This window comes from Oryzias melastigma, linkage group LG23 (assembly GCF_002922805.2).
Source record: "Oryzias melastigma strain HK-1 linkage group LG23, ASM292280v2, whole genome shotgun sequence".
NCBI classification, from domain to species: Eukaryota; Metazoa; Chordata; class Actinopteri; order Beloniformes; family Adrianichthyidae; genus Oryzias; species Oryzias melastigma.
In genome coordinates, this window is record NC_050534.1 from 15,947,937 (window position 1) to 15,968,188 (window position 20,252).

General features: G+C 36.1%; 2 protein-coding genes across 10 annotated transcripts in view; both read right to left on the minus strand.

Annotated features, from left to right (window-relative positions):
- Positions 1-2,408: 2,408 nt before the first annotated feature.
- chpt1 (choline phosphotransferase 1) lies at positions 2,409-13,484 on the minus strand. Its single transcript, XM_024291600.2, has 8 exons — positions 13,016-13,484; positions 11,159-11,306; positions 10,936-11,077; positions 8,894-8,978; positions 8,337-8,468; positions 8,107-8,265; positions 7,897-8,022; positions 2,409-3,622 (listed from the first exon to the last, which is right to left on the minus strand). Exons 1-8 carry the CDS (start codon positions 13,253-13,255, stop codon positions 3,506-3,508), a joined length of 1,149 nt encoding a protein of 382 aa, XP_024147368.1. The 5' UTR covers positions 13,256-13,484; the 3' UTR covers positions 2,409-3,505.
- Positions 13,485-14,337: 853 nt separating this feature from the next.
- mybpc1 (myosin binding protein C1) overlaps positions 14,338-20,252 on the minus strand; it is a 33,331-nt gene continuing 27,416 nt past the window's right edge. For all 9 annotated transcript variants that reach the window (XM_036210315.1, XM_036210314.1, XM_024291545.2 and 6 more), the window contains 4 exons: positions 20,044-20,180; positions 19,703-19,889; positions 17,313-17,355; positions 14,338-15,068 (listed from right to left, as the gene is read on the minus strand). In XM_036210315.1, coding sequence (XP_036066208.1) covers positions 17,336-17,355; positions 19,703-19,889; positions 20,044-20,180 — 344 coding nt within the window. In that variant the 3' untranslated portion in view covers positions 14,338-15,068; positions 17,313-17,335. The remainder of the gene's footprint in view (positions 15,069-17,312; positions 17,356-19,702; positions 19,890-20,043; positions 20,181-20,252) is intronic.

The window sequence follows — 20,252 nt, forward strand, 5'->3', positions numbered from 1 at the left end:
ATGAAAACCTAAATTAGCCAAAACAGCTAGCATGTAGCCTAAATATTAGCTAAACTCCAAAGCAGCCTACAGAGCCTTAACTAGCCAAAAACAGCTAGGATGTAGCTATTAGCTAAAAACCAAAATAGCCTAAAAACTTAAGAGAGCCAAAATTAGCCAAAACAGCTAGCATGTGGCTGAAATATTAGCTAAATACCAAAATAGCCTAAAAACTTAATAGAGACAAAATTAGCCAAAACAGCTAGCATGTAGCCTAAATATTAGCTAAACTCCAAAACAGCCTACAGAGCCTTAACTAGCCAAAAACAGCTAGCATGTAGCTGAAATATTAGCTAAATACCTAAAATAACCTAAAAACTTAAAAGAGCCGAAATTAGCCAAAACAGCTAGCATGTAGCTGAAATATTAGCTCCAAAGCAGCCTAAAAAATCTTAGTAAATGCCAAATTAGTCCTAAAAGCTAGCATAATGCCATTTTTTTTTTACTTTAAAGCCCTGACTTTTTAATATGAACCATAAAAAGGCAGGAATATTATTCCAGAATAAATCAACCTCAACCTTAAATAACTTTCAATATTTTACCCTCCATAAAATATATATTTTGTCAAAATTCTACAAGTTAGAGATAAGCGGAAGATAACATCGGGCCATTAATAAGATTAAAATAAAATGATCTGGAGGGCCGGATCCGGCCCCCGGGCCTTGACTTTGACACATGTGCCCTAAAGATTTTACTTCAGTTGACACACAGCTCTGGAATCTAAAGGAACACAATAACAATATGTCTAAAAATTGGTTATAATGATACATTTATAGGTTTTTTACAAAGTGTGACTATGTTAAAACTTTACATTATTTTAATAGGATAGCATCCCAATGACCCTGAAAGGCATTAAACTGGATTTAAAAATGAATGGGTGGATTCTGATACTCTCTTACAGCCAGATCCAAGTGTTGAAAATCATTGCACATGACTTTATGAGGCTAAAGAGGTTCAGTGCACTGTGATTTCAAGAAATGAAAGTGAGAAACAAGTTGTGCATTTGAGAATGTATTTGTTCCTTATTCTCATCGACTTATGACAACTTTACTGCTCAAATGATTGTATAATATTACTTCATAATCCAAAGAATTGTGTTTATCAGGTGTGTCCTAATTAGAAGTGTAATCATTAATCGATGAATACATTCATTCATTTCTATTCCTACGATCCAACTAGATTGATCTGTTTGAGGCAGAATTTAATTAAATTGACCTGTCCTTCCTTTTTATTATTCCTAATTATGTTAAAAAGAAATGGTTTTAATTTTTGTAAAATGGACATTCTGCTAGCCAATTTTCATTTTATAAGATTTTTTCAGGCTATTTTGGAGTTTAGCTAATATTTCAGTAACATGCTAGCTGTTTTAGCTAATTTAGGCTTTTCTTTTAAAGTTTTTTAAGCTATTTTGGAGTTAGGCTAATATTTCAGTAACATGCTAGCTGTTTTAGCTAATTTAGTCTTTTCTTTTAAAGTTTTTTAAGCTATTTTGGAGTTAGGCTAATATTTCAGTAACATGCTAGCTGTTTTAGCTAATTTAGGCTTTTCTTTAAAGTTTTTAGGCTGTTTTGGAGTTAAGCTAATATTTACATGCTAGCTGTTTTAGCTAATTTCTTCTTTTCTTTTTAAAGTCTTTCTAGGCTATTTTAGAGTTAGGCTAACATTCACACACTAGCTGTTTTGGCTAATTTAGACTTTAAAGTTTTTGTTTTTAGGCTGTTTTGGAGTTAAACTAATATTTCTGCTACATGATGGCTGTTTGGGATAATTTAGGGTTTGCTTTTTTAAGTTTTTTAGGCTGTTTTGGAGATATTTTAGCTACATGCTAGCTCTTTTGGGGTTTAGCTAATATTTACACGCTAGCTGTTCTAGCTAATTTAGGCTTTTTTCTTTTCTTTTTTGGGGGATATTTTGAAGTTTAGCTATTTTTTTTAGCTTCATGCTAGCTGTTTTGGGGTTTAGCTAATATTTACACGCTAGCTGTTCAAGCTAATTTAGGCTTTTTTCTTTTCTTTTTTTGGGGATATTTTGAAGTTTAGCTATTTTTTCAGCTTCATGCTAGCTGTTTTGGCTAAACTCTGATTTTTTAGGCTAATATTTTAGCTGGCTATCAGCTTTAGCATTTTCAGCTATCAGCTTCAGATTACATCATTCACACTAACATTATCCCAGGTAATGCTAAATATCTAGTTCATAACATAATATCTAGTTAGTGTCCAATAAATGTTTATCCTAAGGTGTGTTTTGGATTTTTTCCCCCTTGTGCGATTTGACACCCTGCTTTAGTTCATTTATTTTTCAAGATTTTACTATTTTAAATGAATAAATTCTATATTTTTGGACCCCAACTGATGACACCACCAGAAAAATGGATGAAAAATAGTCTTTATTACAATCTTTTTTACTCACATCCATTAATGGAAATATGTTTGCAGGTTTTTTACCAACCAGATGAAGAAGTTTGAAGTTTCCTTTTTGTACATTCTGATGCATAGTTCCACCGTCAATCCAGAAATGATGCAAAACGAACAGTAGAGGACGAGCACCTCAGTAGTGTGTAAAAAGCTGAAAGATTGCAAGATTTTAAAAGGAAGAACGTTCGCTAACCCTACAGAAAAGTCCCTTTAGCTCCCAAAGAATTCTATTAAATAATTATTGACTTTAAAAATCAATAACCCAAAGAACGAAAAAGATGAAAGGCAGGCAAGAAAGAAAGAAAGAAAAAGTAGTTTTAACTATTGCTGTATCTGGTATAACAAACATACAAAAACACACACAGTCCTGCTTTAAATATTCACAAGTTCAACAGTAATTACAACAAAAATATTTAAGGCGTCTTTAGTTCGTTTATGTACAATCACGCTCAATTAGCCCTTTAGGGAGAAGAAGAGAGGAAGCAGAACGAGGCGGTGTCGATGCTTCATCAGCCGACGGCGCTCCAAAGGCCACGCTGAGGTGAGAGTTCTACGTTTACAGGGTGGTCAAATGGGAGGAATGAAGAGATCAACTTTGACAACTGGAGTGGTGTTAGTGGGAGTGGCCTTAAGAGAGGACCTGTCGTCATCTTCAGCATGAACACGTGACCCCTGACCCCTGGAGGAGCCGTTTAACACCACACACTTCATTGGTAGTTATTTGAATTAAACTGATTTTTAAATCCCTGATTATCGTCAGATTGCATTAAAAGGAACAATGAAAATCATATTTAAGAAAAACATTTTGGCTTTGAAGTTAAAAGCAGGGAGTGACCAAAACACAAATTTAAAAGTAAAAATTTCTTTAAATTAGATTTGTGAAACAACTTTGGTTGTAATTTTTTTTTTTTGGTTTAGTCGATTTCTTTGCTGTTTTAGTTTAAAGTGGTGACGTCGTCGAGGCTCGGGGTCGAGGGTTTCTCTGCATCGTCTGCTTTTAGGAGCGGGGAGAGATCCGCGTCTCCTCCCGCCTCCTCCCGCCGGGCAAAGCGTCAGTCTCGGTGCGCGCTGCTCGGCGGCGTGATGCTGAAGACTCGGATGCGCAGGTGGGCGGCAATCTGGAGGCACAGACCTGTGCAGTAGCGAGTCAGATCCACGAGAGAGAGCACCTGAGCACAAAAAAAATAAAAAATAAAAATAATTTTCTTGGATTTGATTTACTTCTGCACAATCATGCTTACAAAACATGCAAACCAACATTACTTAATCATCCTTTGAATTATTTTAATTATTATAATGACAATTTTAACCAAAATTTTACAAAAAAAAGTAATTTTCTAGGATATATTTTCTGCAGAGTGGCAGTAGTTCATAAGAAATTCACATCCGAGTTGTGGGCGGGATTCTTGACGTAGCAACCCCGCCCCTCTTCCCCTCCCCATTGTGAGAGCTCTCTGTTTACACTCTCCCACTAGCTTACAGCCCCCAAACCTAACATAAAATAGGGAGCAATATCGGAGCTCTCCAGCTGTACAGTTTTGATGCCATCTTAGGATGAGGAAAATAACGAGGGGGGCGGAGCAAGGAGCTTCTGGCCCGCCTACATCACCAATAAAGTCTTTTTCTTCAACTGCTTCCAATTCAGAACGATTTAAATAAAGAAATACACAGAAATCCAATTTTGAGATTAATTTTCTTTAGAGAAATGCAACAATTTTCATCAGAATTGGTCTTTAAAGGGTAACCAATCAGGGAAGTTGGAGTTTGACTCCGCCCACAGCCGGAATTTGAAAATCCAGTCAGAGGGGTGGGAATGGGGAACATGACTTTTGTCATTAGTGGAACTGCAGATCATGATGTGGGACTTCTGAAATTAGGTGGAACCAATCACAAAATTCACATGTAATACCTCGATTCAACCTGTAGGGGGCAGCACACAGGCGGTTTTTGGCTATGTTTTTAAAGAATTAAACAAGTTTATTTTAATGTTTCAAAAATTTGGCAATGACCAATAGACAGCAATTTTAAATCCCCATTTATAGAGATCAACAGCCCCAAAAAAGTTGATTTAGGGTTTGGTTACCCTTTAAACCACGTGTCAAAGTGAAGGCCCGGGGGCCGGGTCCGGCCCTCCAGGTAATTACTGTATTTTCTGGAGTTGGAAGAGCAAAAGAATTCTAATCAAGAAGAAGAAAACCATATAAACGTTGCTCTGCAGGATAAGTCGCACTTTTGGGAGAAAAGTGTGACGTTTCAGAACAAATCCGCCAAACTTAGCGTGGCTAAAAAAATAAATTATTAAATACAAAAATACTATTTTTTTGAACTGTATAAGAAAAATATCAAAGTTTAGCAGGAAAAAACAATCAGATTATCTTCCATGTTTTCTTGGACGACACTTCTTCTGCTGCTGTCAGAAGCAGATACTTATACTCGGATGCAGCGCCCTCTAGCGGTTGTTAGAGAAAACAACCGCTAAGAGACAACCGGTGTACAGGAGATTTTTTGAGGAGTTATCTGAAATTAAATATTTCGCAAAACTGCAATAGAAACACTTGTTTGAATTAAATAAGTCACATGACCAACAATTGGATACCATGCTTAGCTTAGGGCGCCACAAGAAGTCCTACAGCATCACTCAGTTCATGAACAGTTGAGCGTGTAATGCAATTGCAACGATTTCCTATAATCTGTTCAATGAATGACTTATCGCGTGAGTTTGTTTGTTTTTACTCGCATAATTATGATTAATGGAAACTGTGTGATTACAAAATTGTGTTTTTTTTTCTTCAATTTCTAGAATTTTGATAAAGTTTTGTTCTTATGTGAAGGATTTTTCATTTTGAGCTTTGAGGTCAATTTACTCCAGTTTTCGGTTAGTTTGTATTTCGAGAAAAACCTGTTGAACTAGTTCATTAAAACAAAATCTACGACGGTCGGCGTCAGTTTTCGCTGCATCAAACATCAGTTAACAACAGTATCAGTTTACATTTACTGAGACGGGAGGATAAATATTGGAACAACAGAGCTTTTATTTTGTTACTTAAACCTGGAAACTCTTAAAAACAGAAAAATGTTTTAAATATGTTTGTGATTTAAAAAAATGCAAAGAGAAGAAAACAATGGAGCCTTTAAGAGAGTGAGTCAAATAAAGGATTATCTCAAGATAACTCAGAAGAAATAGTGCTGTCAGCTAAAGTCTGATTGATTAGAAAGAAGGGAGGAGCTCAGAGTTCTCATGGAGCTGAGAGGCTTTTATTTTGTGAAATGCTCTGATCTTTCTTCCACAGCCTTTTAAAGTTTGTATTTGGTTGTGCGACAGGTTGTTAGCAGTAAATGACACTTTTATGATTTCCGAAGAGACAACCTTTGACGCCTCGGGGTGTTTACCGGGAAACTCGTCTGAAACTGAAAACATCCTGAGGCATGCAAATGATTTATGAGGAAAAAAAACGCTCTCATCATAAAGATGTGAAGAAATATCTCCCAAATTTACTGACTGAAAAGTAATTAATGTAACATTTCTGTAACCGAATGATTTTGTAGCGTTTTTCCCACAGTTCAGGTCCTGTTCTTAGGCGATAAAATCATCCTGTTTCACATTTTCACAAACCAAATAAAGCTTTCCCAAATCAGAAACTGTGTTTGATTTATTCTTTACTATCTAAAGCAGAATTAAATCCAGGTTTGAGCTGTCTAGGTGAAGCAGTTTTCGAACAGGACCTGTTCTTAGAAGGGGTGCCACGATTAGTCGACTAATCGACTTATAAAATAGTTGATGACTAATTTAAAAGTCGATTAGTCGTTACATCATATTATATGGAGTCAGAGTGTAGTAAAGATGGAAGTTATAATGCCATTATTCTATCCATTTTGTCTAATTTAGTATTTTTTCAGTTTTTAGGCTAATTTGGATTTTAGCTAATATTTCCGCTGCATGCTAGCCTATTTGGCTAATTTAGGATTTTTTTTGTTTTTTAGGCAATTTTGGAGTTCAACTAATATTTCAGCTGCATGCTAGCTATTTTGCCTAATTTTGTCTTTTTTCAGTTTTTAGGCTAATTTGGATTTTGGCTAATATTTCTGCTGCACGCTAGCCTAATTGCCTAATTTAGTATTTTTCAGTTTTTTAGGCTAATTTGGAGTTTAGCTAATATTTCAGCTACATGCTAGCTATTTTGTCTAATTTAGTCTTTTTTCAGTTTTTAGTTCTAATTTGGATTTTAGCTAATGTTTCTGCTGCATGCTAGCTATTTTGTCTAATTTAGATTATTTTTTTGTGTTTTAGGTTAATTTGGCATGCAACTAATATTTTAGCTGGCCTTTAGCTTCAGTGATTTTAGCTATCAATTTTAGCATCTTCAGCAGTCAAATTCATCTTACAGCATTCACACATTAGCATTATCACAGATAATGCTATATATCTAATTTTTAGTTAGTCTAAAGTTAATCATGGATAAGATGTGTGCTTTACATCCAGTTTGCACGTGACCCGATTAGTCGACTAATCGGAAAAAAATGATCGGTGATTAGTCAACTATTAAAATAATCGTTTGTGGCAGCACTAGTCCTTAGGCGGTCAGAGAGCAAAAAATGTGATAAAAATCATCGTGTTTCACATTTTCACAAAGTGCAGCTTTGTCTGCACTTTGTAAGTGGTTTAACCCCCCGCAGGTATTATTCTGCTTATCCCATGATCACTTACAAAACAAATAAATATTCAATCAGTTTTACAGTACTTTATTTTTTGCTATTTTTTTGTTTTAGATCACTTTTTCACAAAAATCTGATTATTTGATGCCATATTGTACAAATAAATTTTACCTGGTAAAACATTGCGATTAATCGCGATTAATCCTAACACAAAAGTGCGATTAATCAATTTTTTTTCTTTTTGTAATCGATTGACAGCAGTAATTAAAAACAAATGTTCTAAAGGTAGAATTTCATGTGGGATTTCATATTGGGATTATTCGCAGATAATAAGTGGTCGGCAATTCCTAAACAAAAAAAAAGCAATTAATCGCGATTAATTTTTTCCAGTTTGCGATTAATTAGTAATTTTTTTTTTTTAATCTACTAAAATAAACAAACTCTAAAAAAACTGATTCAATCTGATTATTTGATGTCATATTGTACAAATAAATTTTACATGGTAAAAATCGGATCAATCGCGATTAGTCCCAACAGAAAGTGCGATTAATCTGATTTTTTTCCTTTTTGTAATCGATTGACAGCAGTAATTAAAAACAAATGTTCTAAAAGTAAAATTTCATGTGGGATTTTATTTTGGGATTATTCGCAGATAAGTGGTTGGCAAATACTGAGACAAAAAAAAGCGATTAATCGCTATTAATTTTTTCCAATTGCGATTAATTTGTTAATTTTTTATCAACTAAAATAAAAAAACTGTTCTGATTTGAGGTATTTGTCCATCACTGACCATGGCGATCCAGAGCACTATGTATTCATCGATGAAGCTGTTGAAGTACTGGTTGAGGAAGAGGAGGCCGGGCCCGATGAAGGCCGTATCTGGGAGGTGCAGCTCGCTCTTGGTCATGTGGGCTATCTGCAGATGAGAAACACGAGGCTAAGAATTTAATTTAACGCTGGGATCGAAACGTACCCGTCAAATAAGGATAAATAATCATACCACAAGCTTGTTGGAGATCTTGGAGATGACCATGCCGAAAGCCAGCAGGTACAGACAGGGGTGGTGTTCAAACAGATGACTGGAGGACTTCTTGAAAATGATGAAGGCCAGCGTGAGGATGAGGCCGATGTGCAGACCTGGCGTCAGCACGCTGGTGTCCTAAACAGCAGCACCGATTAACAACTGTTTCTTTTTTTTGTTTTAAATAAAAGAAATTCAACGCAACTTACAGCAACGGTGGAGCCGTTCTTCCCAACACCTCCATTCAAAATGACGTAGAAATAGTTGTAGCAGGAGTACAGGGCACCGCCGGTGATTCCCATGATGGGGAAGACGTATAGCTTCAGTCCTAAAACAGGCAGCTACGGAAACACAGGAGGGTCACATTAAATGGGTGGAACAAAGCCTCCGTGAAGAAGCATCATGGGAGCTGCAGCATGCCGAGCGAGATGGGAGGGCATAGCAAAAAAAACAAAAAAAACAAAATGCAGGCGACATAATCAGCTTTTTGAGCCGGATCATGTCCGATTGATGACCTGTTGCCATGGCGTTAACTGCCAATATTTACCTTCTCACTTCTCTCTCATGTGATGTTAAGTCAAGCTTCCAAAGGCAGCAGAGTAAAAGTAAAACACAAGTTTCTATTTAATGACTAGGAACAAAAAATAATAAATAAAAAGATAAAAAAATGTGGGAATTATTGTGTTAGACGTTTGTTTGTTAGGTGAAATGAAAATGTCCCGGTGTAGACAGAGTGAGTGGAGAGGAGGTGCGGGTTCTCCGTTACCGTGGTGTCCCAAAGGCTCACGCCTCCAAAGGCCGACATTAGGTACATGATCATGATGGCAAACTGCACCTCAGTGACGTCGACCCTGTGTGAGGAACACAAGAGAAACTAGCGTTCAATCAGGAGAGACGAAAAATGATTTAAGACTCTCATCCTCACTATGGAGAGAAAATAGACTCAACCCGATATGTGTGTGTGGGGGTGTGTAATTCCTGATTTGTGTGTAACTTTGGATTTGTGTGTTTCTAATTCTTTATTTGTGTGCAACTTTGGATTTGTGTGAGTTTAATTCTTGATTTGTGCGTAATTTTGGATTTGTGTGTGAGTAAATCTTTAGTTGTGTGCAACTTTAGATTTTTTGTGTGTGTGTAGTTCTTGATTTGTGCGTAGTTTTGGATTTGTGGCAGTGTAATTTTGGTATTGTGCGTGTATAATTCTTGATTTGTGCGTAACTCTGGATTTGTTTGTGTAATTCTTGTGTGTGTGTAATTCTTGGTTTGTGTGTAACTTTAGATTTGTTTGTGTTTAATTCTTAATTTGGGCATAATTTTGGATTTGTGTGTTTCTAATTATTTATTTGTGTGTAACTTTGGATTTGTGTGTGTAATTCTTGATTTGTGCTCAATTTTGGATTTGTGTGTGTGTAATTCTTGATTTGTGCGTAATTTTGGATTTGTGTGTGTGTAATTCTTGATTTGTGCGCAGTTTTGGATTTGTGTGTGTGTAATTCTTGATTTGTGCGTGTGTAATTCTTGATTTGTGCGTAATTTTGGATGTATGCGAGTGTAATTTTGTTATTTTGTGTGTATAATTTTTTATTTGTGCGTAACTCTGGATTCATTTGTGTGTGTGTGTAATTCTTGATTTGTGCGCAATTTTGGATGTATGCGAGTGTAATTTTGTTATTTTGTGTGTGTAATTCTTGATTTGTGCTTAATTTTGAATATGTGTGAGAGTAATTTTGGTATTGTGTGTATAGTTCTTGATTTGTGTGTAACTTTCAATTTGTCTGTGTTTAATTCTTAAATTTGATATTCATTATCAAAGCATATCTGTTTAAGAAAGTGGGAAAATGTCAAATTTCACCAAATATTATTCAAAGTTTAATAAGTGGCTAATAAGAAAACTCTGATGACCCAGAATTCTAGCAACATTAAAGCGCAAGAATCTTGTAGACGTGAAGAGTCTCACATCAGATTGGTGCGTAAATGCGTTTATGAAACAAGAAATTTGTGCGTAATTTGTAAAGATTTGCATGTGTAGTTAGATTTAAGATATTGTAATTTTAATTTGTGCATGTGTAAAATGTATTTTGAATTTCTTTTATATCTGAATTTATTAGGAAGTTTACAAAGTTATGCACAAAATGCATTGTACGAGTAACAAATCAAGAAGTACACACGCATAAATCAAGGTGAGACCGTTTTGTCTCCATACATTTCGGCTGTTTTTAACATGTTATTGGAGCATTTTTCTGATGACATATAATACATATAAAGAAAATTAAGTTATAAAATAATTTTTCGAGTGTTTCTTTATTCATATTGCTGTGAATCAGTAGCAGCCGAAAAACTCTTTGAAAAAGAGCGGCAAAATATGGACGGCGGACCACCATCTCTGCGGCAAAAGTCCCGCCCACAACTGAGAGGCAAATTTCTAACAAACTATTGACTAGAAAACAAGACAGCTTTTCTTTTAATTTAAAATACCCACAGGGAATCTTTTTAAAATTGATCAAAGATGATGTAAATAAGCAGAAGAAGTAATTACTAGAGATCAGCTGCTTTCACTCAACATGGCTGGCCTTCCTTCATGACTTACTAAACAAATACATTGCACAGTAACCTCAAATCCTTTCAAAGTAAAAGGCTGTCTGGGTTTAATTAAGGTTGGAGAAACCCTAAAATTTCAACCATATCCCAAATTATTCCCCCTTTTTTTTGCTAAATAATCTTTTGAAAATAAACTATTCCTTAAATATTTATCCCTTTCTAGAGTCAGTTTTCAAAAAGGAATTAAAATAAAAGTGTGTTTACACTTACAGCCCGAATCGAAGGGTTCCAGAGACGTAGGTTTGCCAGTGGGCACAGAAGAACATAAACATCCCGATGAAACCGCAGAAGAACATCCAGTTCGGGAGGTTTCCGATTCCACAGGAAATACACGTTCCCACGGCAACGAACACTGCACAATCCATATTAGGAACAGTTTTAATGACAGGACCGATTGGGTACACCAATAAGCAAAACAATGCGGTGGAAGCACCTGTGGAGACGGCATCACAGCCGTGGTCAAAGAGCTCGCCGAGCGCAGAGCTGCTGTTTGTTCTCCTGGCCTGCTTCCCATCAATAGCATCCAGAGATTGGTAGATGAAGAGACCCAGAGCAGACAGGATGAAGGCCCATGCTGGAGCCTGAGGAGGAGGAAAGAGAGTGAGGATAAAACGTCTACTAAATGATGTGTTTTTGCAGATCTGATGAGTTAGAAAAGTGAGAAGCTTCAGTTTAAATGAAAATTTAAACATTTGGGTGACCCAAATCACTTAGTTAAACATTAAGCTAAAGGTCATTGGACTCTAAAAACACTGAAGCAGAGACTAATCTCAGATAATAGACAGGAATTTGTCAATAATCCAGTTAGGACTGCAGTTATCTACCTCAAGGAAGGGAACTGGAAGCTCTGCGCTAAAGCTAGCAGACCGGCGACTATTGGTGATGTCATCGAACGAAAATGACGTCCAAAATACGAGACAATATTTTTTCATAACTCTCCGTTTGGAGGGATAAATGGAGGGGAAGGGAGAAGGGAAGAATTCGGATTGGGTCTTATATCAGGGGTCTCAAACTGGAGGCCCGCGGGCCATTTGCGGCCCCCAAGTCGATATTTTGCAGTTGTTTTATGCCTAAAACTTTGCATTTGCTATTGTCGTTGGATCTGGTCATCATCAATGTCCTTAGCAACAGTTGCTAGGGTTGTTAGCTCCTGTTGTTTCTCATTACACGCAGAAGATATTGCTCATTAGTACATAGACATGAACAAGTGTTTAATAAACTTTCTCAGTAGACATAGTCAATGGAACAAAGATATAGAGTAAACTCAAAAACAATTTTGGCACAAACGGAGCCCCATACAACCCTGCCATAGTAGTGCTATGGCGATAAAAAAAAGTGTATCGTGCTATTTCTCTTGTATCGTTTAGTTGTTTTTATTGCTGAAATTTTGTGTTTTTTTTCTTTTTTGAGAAAAATAAAGTCAGAAAAAAAGTATTTTTTCCAAGAATGACTGAAAATATACATATATCATGATATATATTGTTATCGTGATATAAAATAATATATATATATATATATATATATTGATATATAATTCTTTTTCCAGCACTATAAAAAAGTATGGAAATGAATTATAAATGTATTACACGGGTTATTTGACTAAACTATATATGGATTCTGATAGGCTTTCAAATACATATAATAGATAGTGCACAGATTGCACAACACTTTAGCATTGAACAATCCCAGAACTGTTTCACAATTGTGTAATCCAATAGTTTGCTGCATAGCTCTGACAGTTAAGACTGGACAAAGGTGGACATCTGATAAACCCCACATGCTCATTTACTGCAGGTTTACTGGATCACAGGTCAAGTCTTCAGTTACCCCATTCAAGGCATGTAATGTTGCATTTACTGTCTTTATGTACATCCTACACTGTTATAGCTTCAGCAGCAATATATGAAGTTTTATGAGACCAAATCAAACAATATAAATCTCACTTTTTGATATAAAGTTTACAAAATGCTCACAGTTGACTAATTTTCGATTTTCCGTGAACACATCACCGATGAGCTAGCATGACTGCATTCCTATAGCAGATTTAGTTCAAATATTTCATTAAATAAGAGTTTTACGAGTCTCAAATGTATGCCGAATTATTTAATAGAGTCAAATAAATCGATTTTATGTTTCATATGTTGTCATTTAAGCGGTTGGAGTGTACCTGCAGCGATTTATCGTAAATTCGACGATTTTTAAATGGAGGACGGTTTTGATTCTGTGCTGCAGAAGGAACACATAATCACGCTCCCGGTGTAGAAACTTTGTCCAAGGTCACTTTACTCACCTCTTCTGTCGCCGTGGGACAATAGCATACTAGTATGACTGTTGAAACTACATTGACCAACAGCCCGACAATCGTCAGTGTGTTCGGGGCGATCCATGTCGGGATTTGTTGGACGAGCCAGTTCCAGAAAATCTGGCACGGCGGCTCGAACAGCGAGCGACCGGAGGCGCTGTATTTATGCTCCTCCAGGCGCTTGAGTTGTGCGGGTGACAGCGGATCGAGCCACAAGGAGTGTGGCATTATTTACCCCCCAACCTCGTCACAACTCCAAAGTCACGAAACAAACTCCCCGGTAGTCCTGGGCGTGGCTCGGAAAAAGCTAAATATTCCCTCGGCCGATTCCGAAAATGTTGGATCTCATTTGGGATTCCTGGCAGGGCGAGAAGACGAGGCCATTTCTCCAGCGGAACCAAGATCTGAGCTAGTCTGTTTCTGTTCGAGGTGAGCCCCGACAGGAAGGAAAGAAGGAAGAAATGACGTGTGATTGTGTGTACCGGGAAATTTGAATTAAAATGCAAGTGAGCTAATCCGTAAATGTTAGAAAAATCGTTCTCGAATGTACGGACGCGGAGCAGTAACATAAATGAAAGCTATCTTAATTTAGCGCTAATTTAAGCTAGAATAACATTAGCTAGCTAGCTAGTTTACAACTGTAAAAAGTTACGAACATTTTGATATTTGCTTCTTTTTACGTATTTTCTTTAACGGCTTAGTAAAAAAAAAAAGTCATTTAAATAATATTTGATTAATGGAATATTCGATAAGAGTTTAAATCCTATATATATATATATATATATATATATATAATTTTGAATATTATTTTTTAGTAATATTTTAAATCACAAGTTCACCATTCAATTTAATTTATACTTTTTTGTATATCTAAAGATATAATGTTAATGATTTAACTGGACAAGGTGAAACTTATTAATTTAATTATGAGTGTAATTTAACCTTTCTTTTTTTTGTTCTAGAACACGTGTCAGAAGTCAAGGCCCAGGGGCCGGATCCGGCCCTCCAGGTAGTTATATCCGGCCCTCTAGATCATTTTATTTTATTGTTATTATTTGCCCAATGTTATCTTGCGCTTATTTCTAACTTGTATAATTTTGACAAAATATATTTTTACGGAGAGTAAAATACGGATTTATTCTGGAATAATAGTAATGTTAAATAGTTATGTTTTAAAAGTTTTAAAGTTTCATTTTAGTGTGTTCAATACATGTTCGGCCCGCGACGTGAGGTGTGTTTTGGATTTTGGCCCCCTGTGTGATTGAGTTTGACCCCCCTGACTTAAATGGGAAGAAATGGAGTCTGATGCGTTTAAATTGAAGCTTCTTTTAATTCGAAAGTCATAATTACAAAGGTGACAGCATGCACATGTGAATGAATTGATCAAACTTCAGTTTACCATGAATTTAGAATCAATACTTACATGCAGAATATTGACTGTAAATCAGATTTACTTTCATCAACTATGACTCAAGTCAAGGTTTGTAAGCAGCATAAAGGAAACCAAACAAGACTGTTTATTTATTGTTTTTTTTTAACCTCCTTCCATGTTCAAGATACCAGCAGAAAATTGTCACTACTTTCAAATATTTTCAAAAAGTCTAGCAAATACTGCAGGTGTGTTTTCATTTGCACAATGTATTATTTTGCATCCATAAGTATTTTTTTTTTCTCTTTACGCACATGTTCTTAGTAATACTACAACCAAAGCACTAATAGCGCACATTAAAATTGATCTTTTAAAAAAACAAAAAAAAACAACAACAAAACATAGCGGTGTGTCCAAGGAGGAAAGAAGGCTTTTCTGTGGTAACAAAGATCAAAAGCTGAACTCAACAAGCGAAACCACAGATCAATCCGCCCTCTACCACATCCAGTATTCCACCCTTCACTAGCTGAGTCCAGAAGGTGTGAACATTTACACAAAGTTTAATTGTTCACTTTCACTTCTCTTCCTCGACAATCTTCGACTCGTTCATGTACTTATCAATCAGGTGAAGAGGTACTCCACGTTGCATGAGCTCGTAGAAGGTAAAGCCTCCTGTGGAAAAAAAAAAAAAACTTTTTAAATCAAGGTTGAGTCTAGAAGGAGAAAAGGGATAAGCAGTAAATTTGAGTTGTAACCAGCTGGACAAGAAATGAGCTGAAAGAAGATAGAGTATGGATCCGTTTTCCCACTCCAACAAAATTAGTTTTCAACATGAACTTCATGGATTTTTAATAAAGAAGTGGAGATCAAGAAACTGCTAATGACACAATGTGCAAAGATTTCACAAGTACCAGAAAGGACCAAATAAGTTATGGATGTGTGATCTACCTAGCAGATAATGTAGCACATGATAGGAATAAAGAATCTACAGTCACGTGCATTTATCCAGGTAACATGCGTATCATTACAAAAATAGCACATGCAAATATATTTAATTGATTCTAAATATCTTGGAATCATGAAAGTTGGATTTATGAATTATGTTGAAATGATTATTTGGATTATGTTTAAACTTTGTGTACATATTTTAAAGGATAATCTATATACAAAATAGTCATTTTATAAAAGACTAATCTTGTCAATTGAGTTTTAGAGCTGGGTGTTATGGAAAAAGTGGTATATCACAATATGAATTATTCTATTTCACAATAACGATATATATATATCACAATATACGACAAAGTATATTTTCAATTATGCTCCGACAAAAATATCATTGCTTACTTTTCAGACTATTTTGGGTTATAGATAATTAAGTAGTTTGAGACACAAACATTTTAGTGCAGCAAAATAAATCAAATGAGAACAGATGTGGCTGACATACAGCAGCCATCACATTTGTTTCAAAAATCAAACGTATTTAAATTCAATTAGTAAAAGAATTACTCTTGAGTCAAAGAACGTAAAGCAGCTTTACATTGTTAAACCTTTTTAGTTTGCCTTCACTTGTATACATTTTTTGTGTACACACTGACAAAGCAACACCTATACAAGTGTCTCTGGCTATTTAATGATATATTTGGTGTAATAATTAGGGCTGGGAATCACTGGGTACCTCACAATACGATGCAATACACAATATATGTCTAATGATATCGGTGATATCACGACACTGCGATAGATTGTAAAAAATCATCTCTAATAACTCACATTATATAGAAGAACACATATTTTTGGGGAAAATATATTCTAATATATCATAATAAACAACTTGTTTCTTATTTTGTGACACAAATAATAAACACCTTTTGTGCAACATTGCTGAAATCAGTAATACTATGCCTCTGACACCAGATGAATTTGAATTATCTGTAAAATTCAATGTTAACAATAGTAAACATGAACAGCAGTGCCACTATTTAGTACAACATTTTTGTAAACAACAGAACAAAAATTCAATAAGTAAAGTAGCTGCCAGGCACATTGGCGCTCGCGACAGCCAGTCTTGAAATGCGCCCTCTATGTACCTCCAAAGGAACGTCTCACCAAAGGATGACGAATGTAACGTTTTATAGTCTCTTCAAAGAAAAATAAAAGATCGAATATTGGTGAAAACCTATCAAGAATCAATGGCAGGACTAAATGTCGCAATATATTGCATCATCAACATTTTGGCACACCTGTAGTAATAATTGATTAAATTGGGATATATAACGATGTAATGATAGGCGATATAAATGATAGAAGAGAAATGGCACGACAGACACTTTTCTATCGCCTACACGATATGTATCGTCATATCGCCCAGCACTACTGAGTTTCAGAAGTTCATTTCCCTAAAGATTTGAGTGCTAACTGCTAGAGCAAAAGAAGTGGGAAACATGGAGAGCCATTGTTACAAGGAGGGTTTTGTGAGACATTAGCTTCAACAGTATACTAATACTATCTGAAACTCAAATCAGAATAAACAGTAAACTTAGTAGTTCTTCTGTAGTTCTGATTTCCAAGAATAAATTGAATGCAGCACACACACCCCATGTTCCACTGGAGATTTTTGGGGTCACGTCTCAAAAGTACTAAAAATGTAAAAAATATTTTACTCACCTTTCATGTGTGTCACAAGTTACAGTCATTGAGGTCACACAATTTCACTGCACTAAGCAATTAAGAGAAGGGATGCTAGCTGGCAGATGCTTTCATGCAATTATGAACTGTCTCACATTGGGGTCTTGCTTTTATTGAAACATCAGCTGCTAATATCTCCAACCAAAAAGGACAGCAAGGTTACACAAGCTGGCTGAAAGATGCATAATGAATGACATAAGCTTCATATGCCGGAACCATATGAAAGCTTACCTTATTTATATGAGAACATACATTCACAATTCTTGAGTTTGGACTGGGGGAGAGAAGAGAAGAGGGGTTAACACAACATGGAGTTATATGTGTGCACCAGGGAAAATGGTTACTGAACTCTATATGAGGAGTTAAGTGCTGCATTTCAGGACATCTGTGGGATAATAGTTCAAGATGGAAACAACTAGAACATCACAGATGTGTGCAGAGGATATAGGCTGTGACCAATAAAATGGAAGGACATGTCGCAACACAAGGGAAATGCTTGCTTGGAGTAGTGTGGGATTATATTTCCATGACACACAGATAAATGTTAAACCATTGTTTTTAATTTTATGTCGTTTTTTTTTTTTTTTTTAACTGATGGCACCAGATGTTCACTTGTTAAAACATCTTTGATAGTTAGGCAGGGATTAACACAAAGATGAATTATAACAGAAAAATAATACTTTTTTTATTAGTGAAATAAATTAACCCAAGCAGCTGTGTTTTTATATATTGTTTTTTTTTTTTTTGTCAGGATGATCTGAGTCTAAAGCTACGTTCACACCGCCCCCAACAACAAGTGTTCAAGCGACCACTTTTATTGAAAAGTCTTTGTAAATGCGTGTTTCGCTCTTCCGCATTCAAAATTTTCGTGTTCACTAGTAGCTACGCAAGTTTCTACAACTGTTTTCGAGCTCTATGTACAAAATCCAAAACCATTGAACGCACTTTGAAAGTTAAACCAGATGGAACTTTAATCATTTAGGGACTCGGTTTTGGTAGTTACCATTGACGTATATTATTTTAATGGACATATCAAGATCTTGATATCACCCATAGAAAATGCCTTACCTCTGGCACTTGCAAAATCAGGCCAGAGCCTTCTCCATCACTTCCTGGTCATCTACCGCCATTTTGTAACCCACCAATAGTGACTGGTCCAAGTCGGTTTGAGTTTTTAGAGGAGCTACTGTTGTCTATCATAAATGAACTTGTTTTTAAGTCCACACCCCCCACTACTGATGCCTGAGGTGGGGCCAGCGGACACCACATGCTTTTACTGAGGGATCTGATTGGTCAGTCAATAACTTGAGATAAAGAAACAATATGATGCTAAGAAAAATGTATCAAAGCAAGAATTGTTATTCTGAGAAATAAACTGAGAAAAAATGTCTATTTCTCAATAGAACTCTATGGGATTTTGACTTTCTTGGAACCAGCAGATACTTCCTATTTGGCACACAAGAGGGAAGGGGTTGATATGTCCACTGATTATACAATCAATGGTAGTGACGTATTACTGACGGCAACCGTTGGAAAATTGATAAAGGACAAAAAAAATAATAATGGTGCCCGGATGGAATTAGGACATTAAATCTTTCATATATTGGAATAGAGCTGTGAAAGAAAAAGCCTGTAGCAAAATTTGCGAGATTTGGACCATTTCGACATTTCACATCAAGCCTCTTTCAACAGTAGATGGGCGACATGTGGTAGTGAAAAGAAAAAAAGAAGAATCTCCTAATTTGTCCAATGTGAACATCATATGCTGAAAGCGTGCTCAAGAATACATGTTTAGCGCTCTCTTGAACGCTAGTCACATGCCTGGTGTGAACGTAGTATTACAAAAGGTGGTAAGTTCATCATCACTAAACTTCTTTTCACTACAGTGTTGCCTAAAAAAAAGCTATTCTGGCTTTATATTTGGATAAATTGTATTTCTGACGGTGTTGGTATATTTCCACTGAGACTCATCTTGTACTAGGAACAGTACAGTGATTTTTAAAAAAGGCAATCTGATTAAATCAGTTTAAAATATAACATTTGCTTCCTTTTTTCCAAGATATAAAATTAAAGAAAAATATTTACTATATAAATTTAGCACAATAGTGAAATCCATAAAGTCCTATAGCAATGAAATGATAAATATTTCCTATGTCTATGTTCCTGCATCCTAAAAAAAAGTGCACAACCTGAAGCAATAAAAGTAAAATTGGACAAAAATCCAAACTAATGTGTAATTGCTTCCTTTAACAATAGTTTTGAGTAATGTATTGAATATGCATAACATACCAAATTTTTACGAAATGACATGAAACTTTGAAATGCCTGATGCATCCTGATTCTAATACTTACATGCTTACTCCCCGTATGATCCATTGGGTGGACTGAAACACACGATTCAAACCCCACACACCTCATTTTGAGTTGGTTCCCCAAAATGTAAGCTCTGATTGTCATCATCAGAGTGAATGTTTTTCATTTTGCTTTTAGGGTTAAAACTATATTTTGAGACATTTACAGTTTCTGAATTAGGGTAAAGATTAAGAAGAAACATTTGAGAAACCAGACCCACAGAGGTATCCTAGATGGCTTACCCAGATCACCTCCTGGTCCACACTAACCTTTGATCTCCAGCTTGCAGTCAACTTGGGCTTCTCCCAAATCGTTGACGGCCTTACAAGTGTACAGGCCGCCATCGTAAGGGCTGGGCTTCCGGATTTCCAAAGTACAGACACCTTGGTTGCTAAACATGCGGTAGCGAGGGTCATCAATGATGGCTATTTTGTTCTTCATCCAGATTACTTTAGGCTGCCGATAGATAGACATGTCTTAGTATATTTGATCTTATGGCTAACCTGTAATTTTTAGAAATTATATATCTGCAAATAACCAAAAGTCCTTCAGCCAGGTGTATAAACCACAATAGGTAACAACTTCTTTTACTTGCTACTGCACCACCTACCCTTGGGTTGGCACGGACACTACAGTTCAGAGTGGCGTTGTAGCCGGCGATGGCAAAAGTATTGATGAGTGGCTGTGTGAACTTGGGCGGCTCCTTGAAGTCGTGGTCACTGTACTCTGGGATTTTCACCTGCAAACCTGTGGGGTTAAGGGTAAAGGAATGGGGTTGCGCATGATACTGGCACTGAGCGGTATCATGTGGGGAGTACC

Coding starts and splice junctions, on each gene's coding strand:
- chpt1 (XM_024291600.2), bottom strand. CDS start 13,255: ATGCCACACTCCTTGTGGCTCGATCCGCTGTCACCCGCACAACTCAAG. Junction 8,979..10,935: donor GGAACCCTTCGATTCGGGCT/GTAAGTGTAAAC, acceptor TTCCTCACACAG/GGTCGACGTCACTGAGGTGC. Junction 8,469..8,893: donor TGAGCCTTTGGGACACCACG/GTAACGGAGAAC, acceptor GTGTTTCCGTAG/CTGCCTGTTTTAGGACTGAA.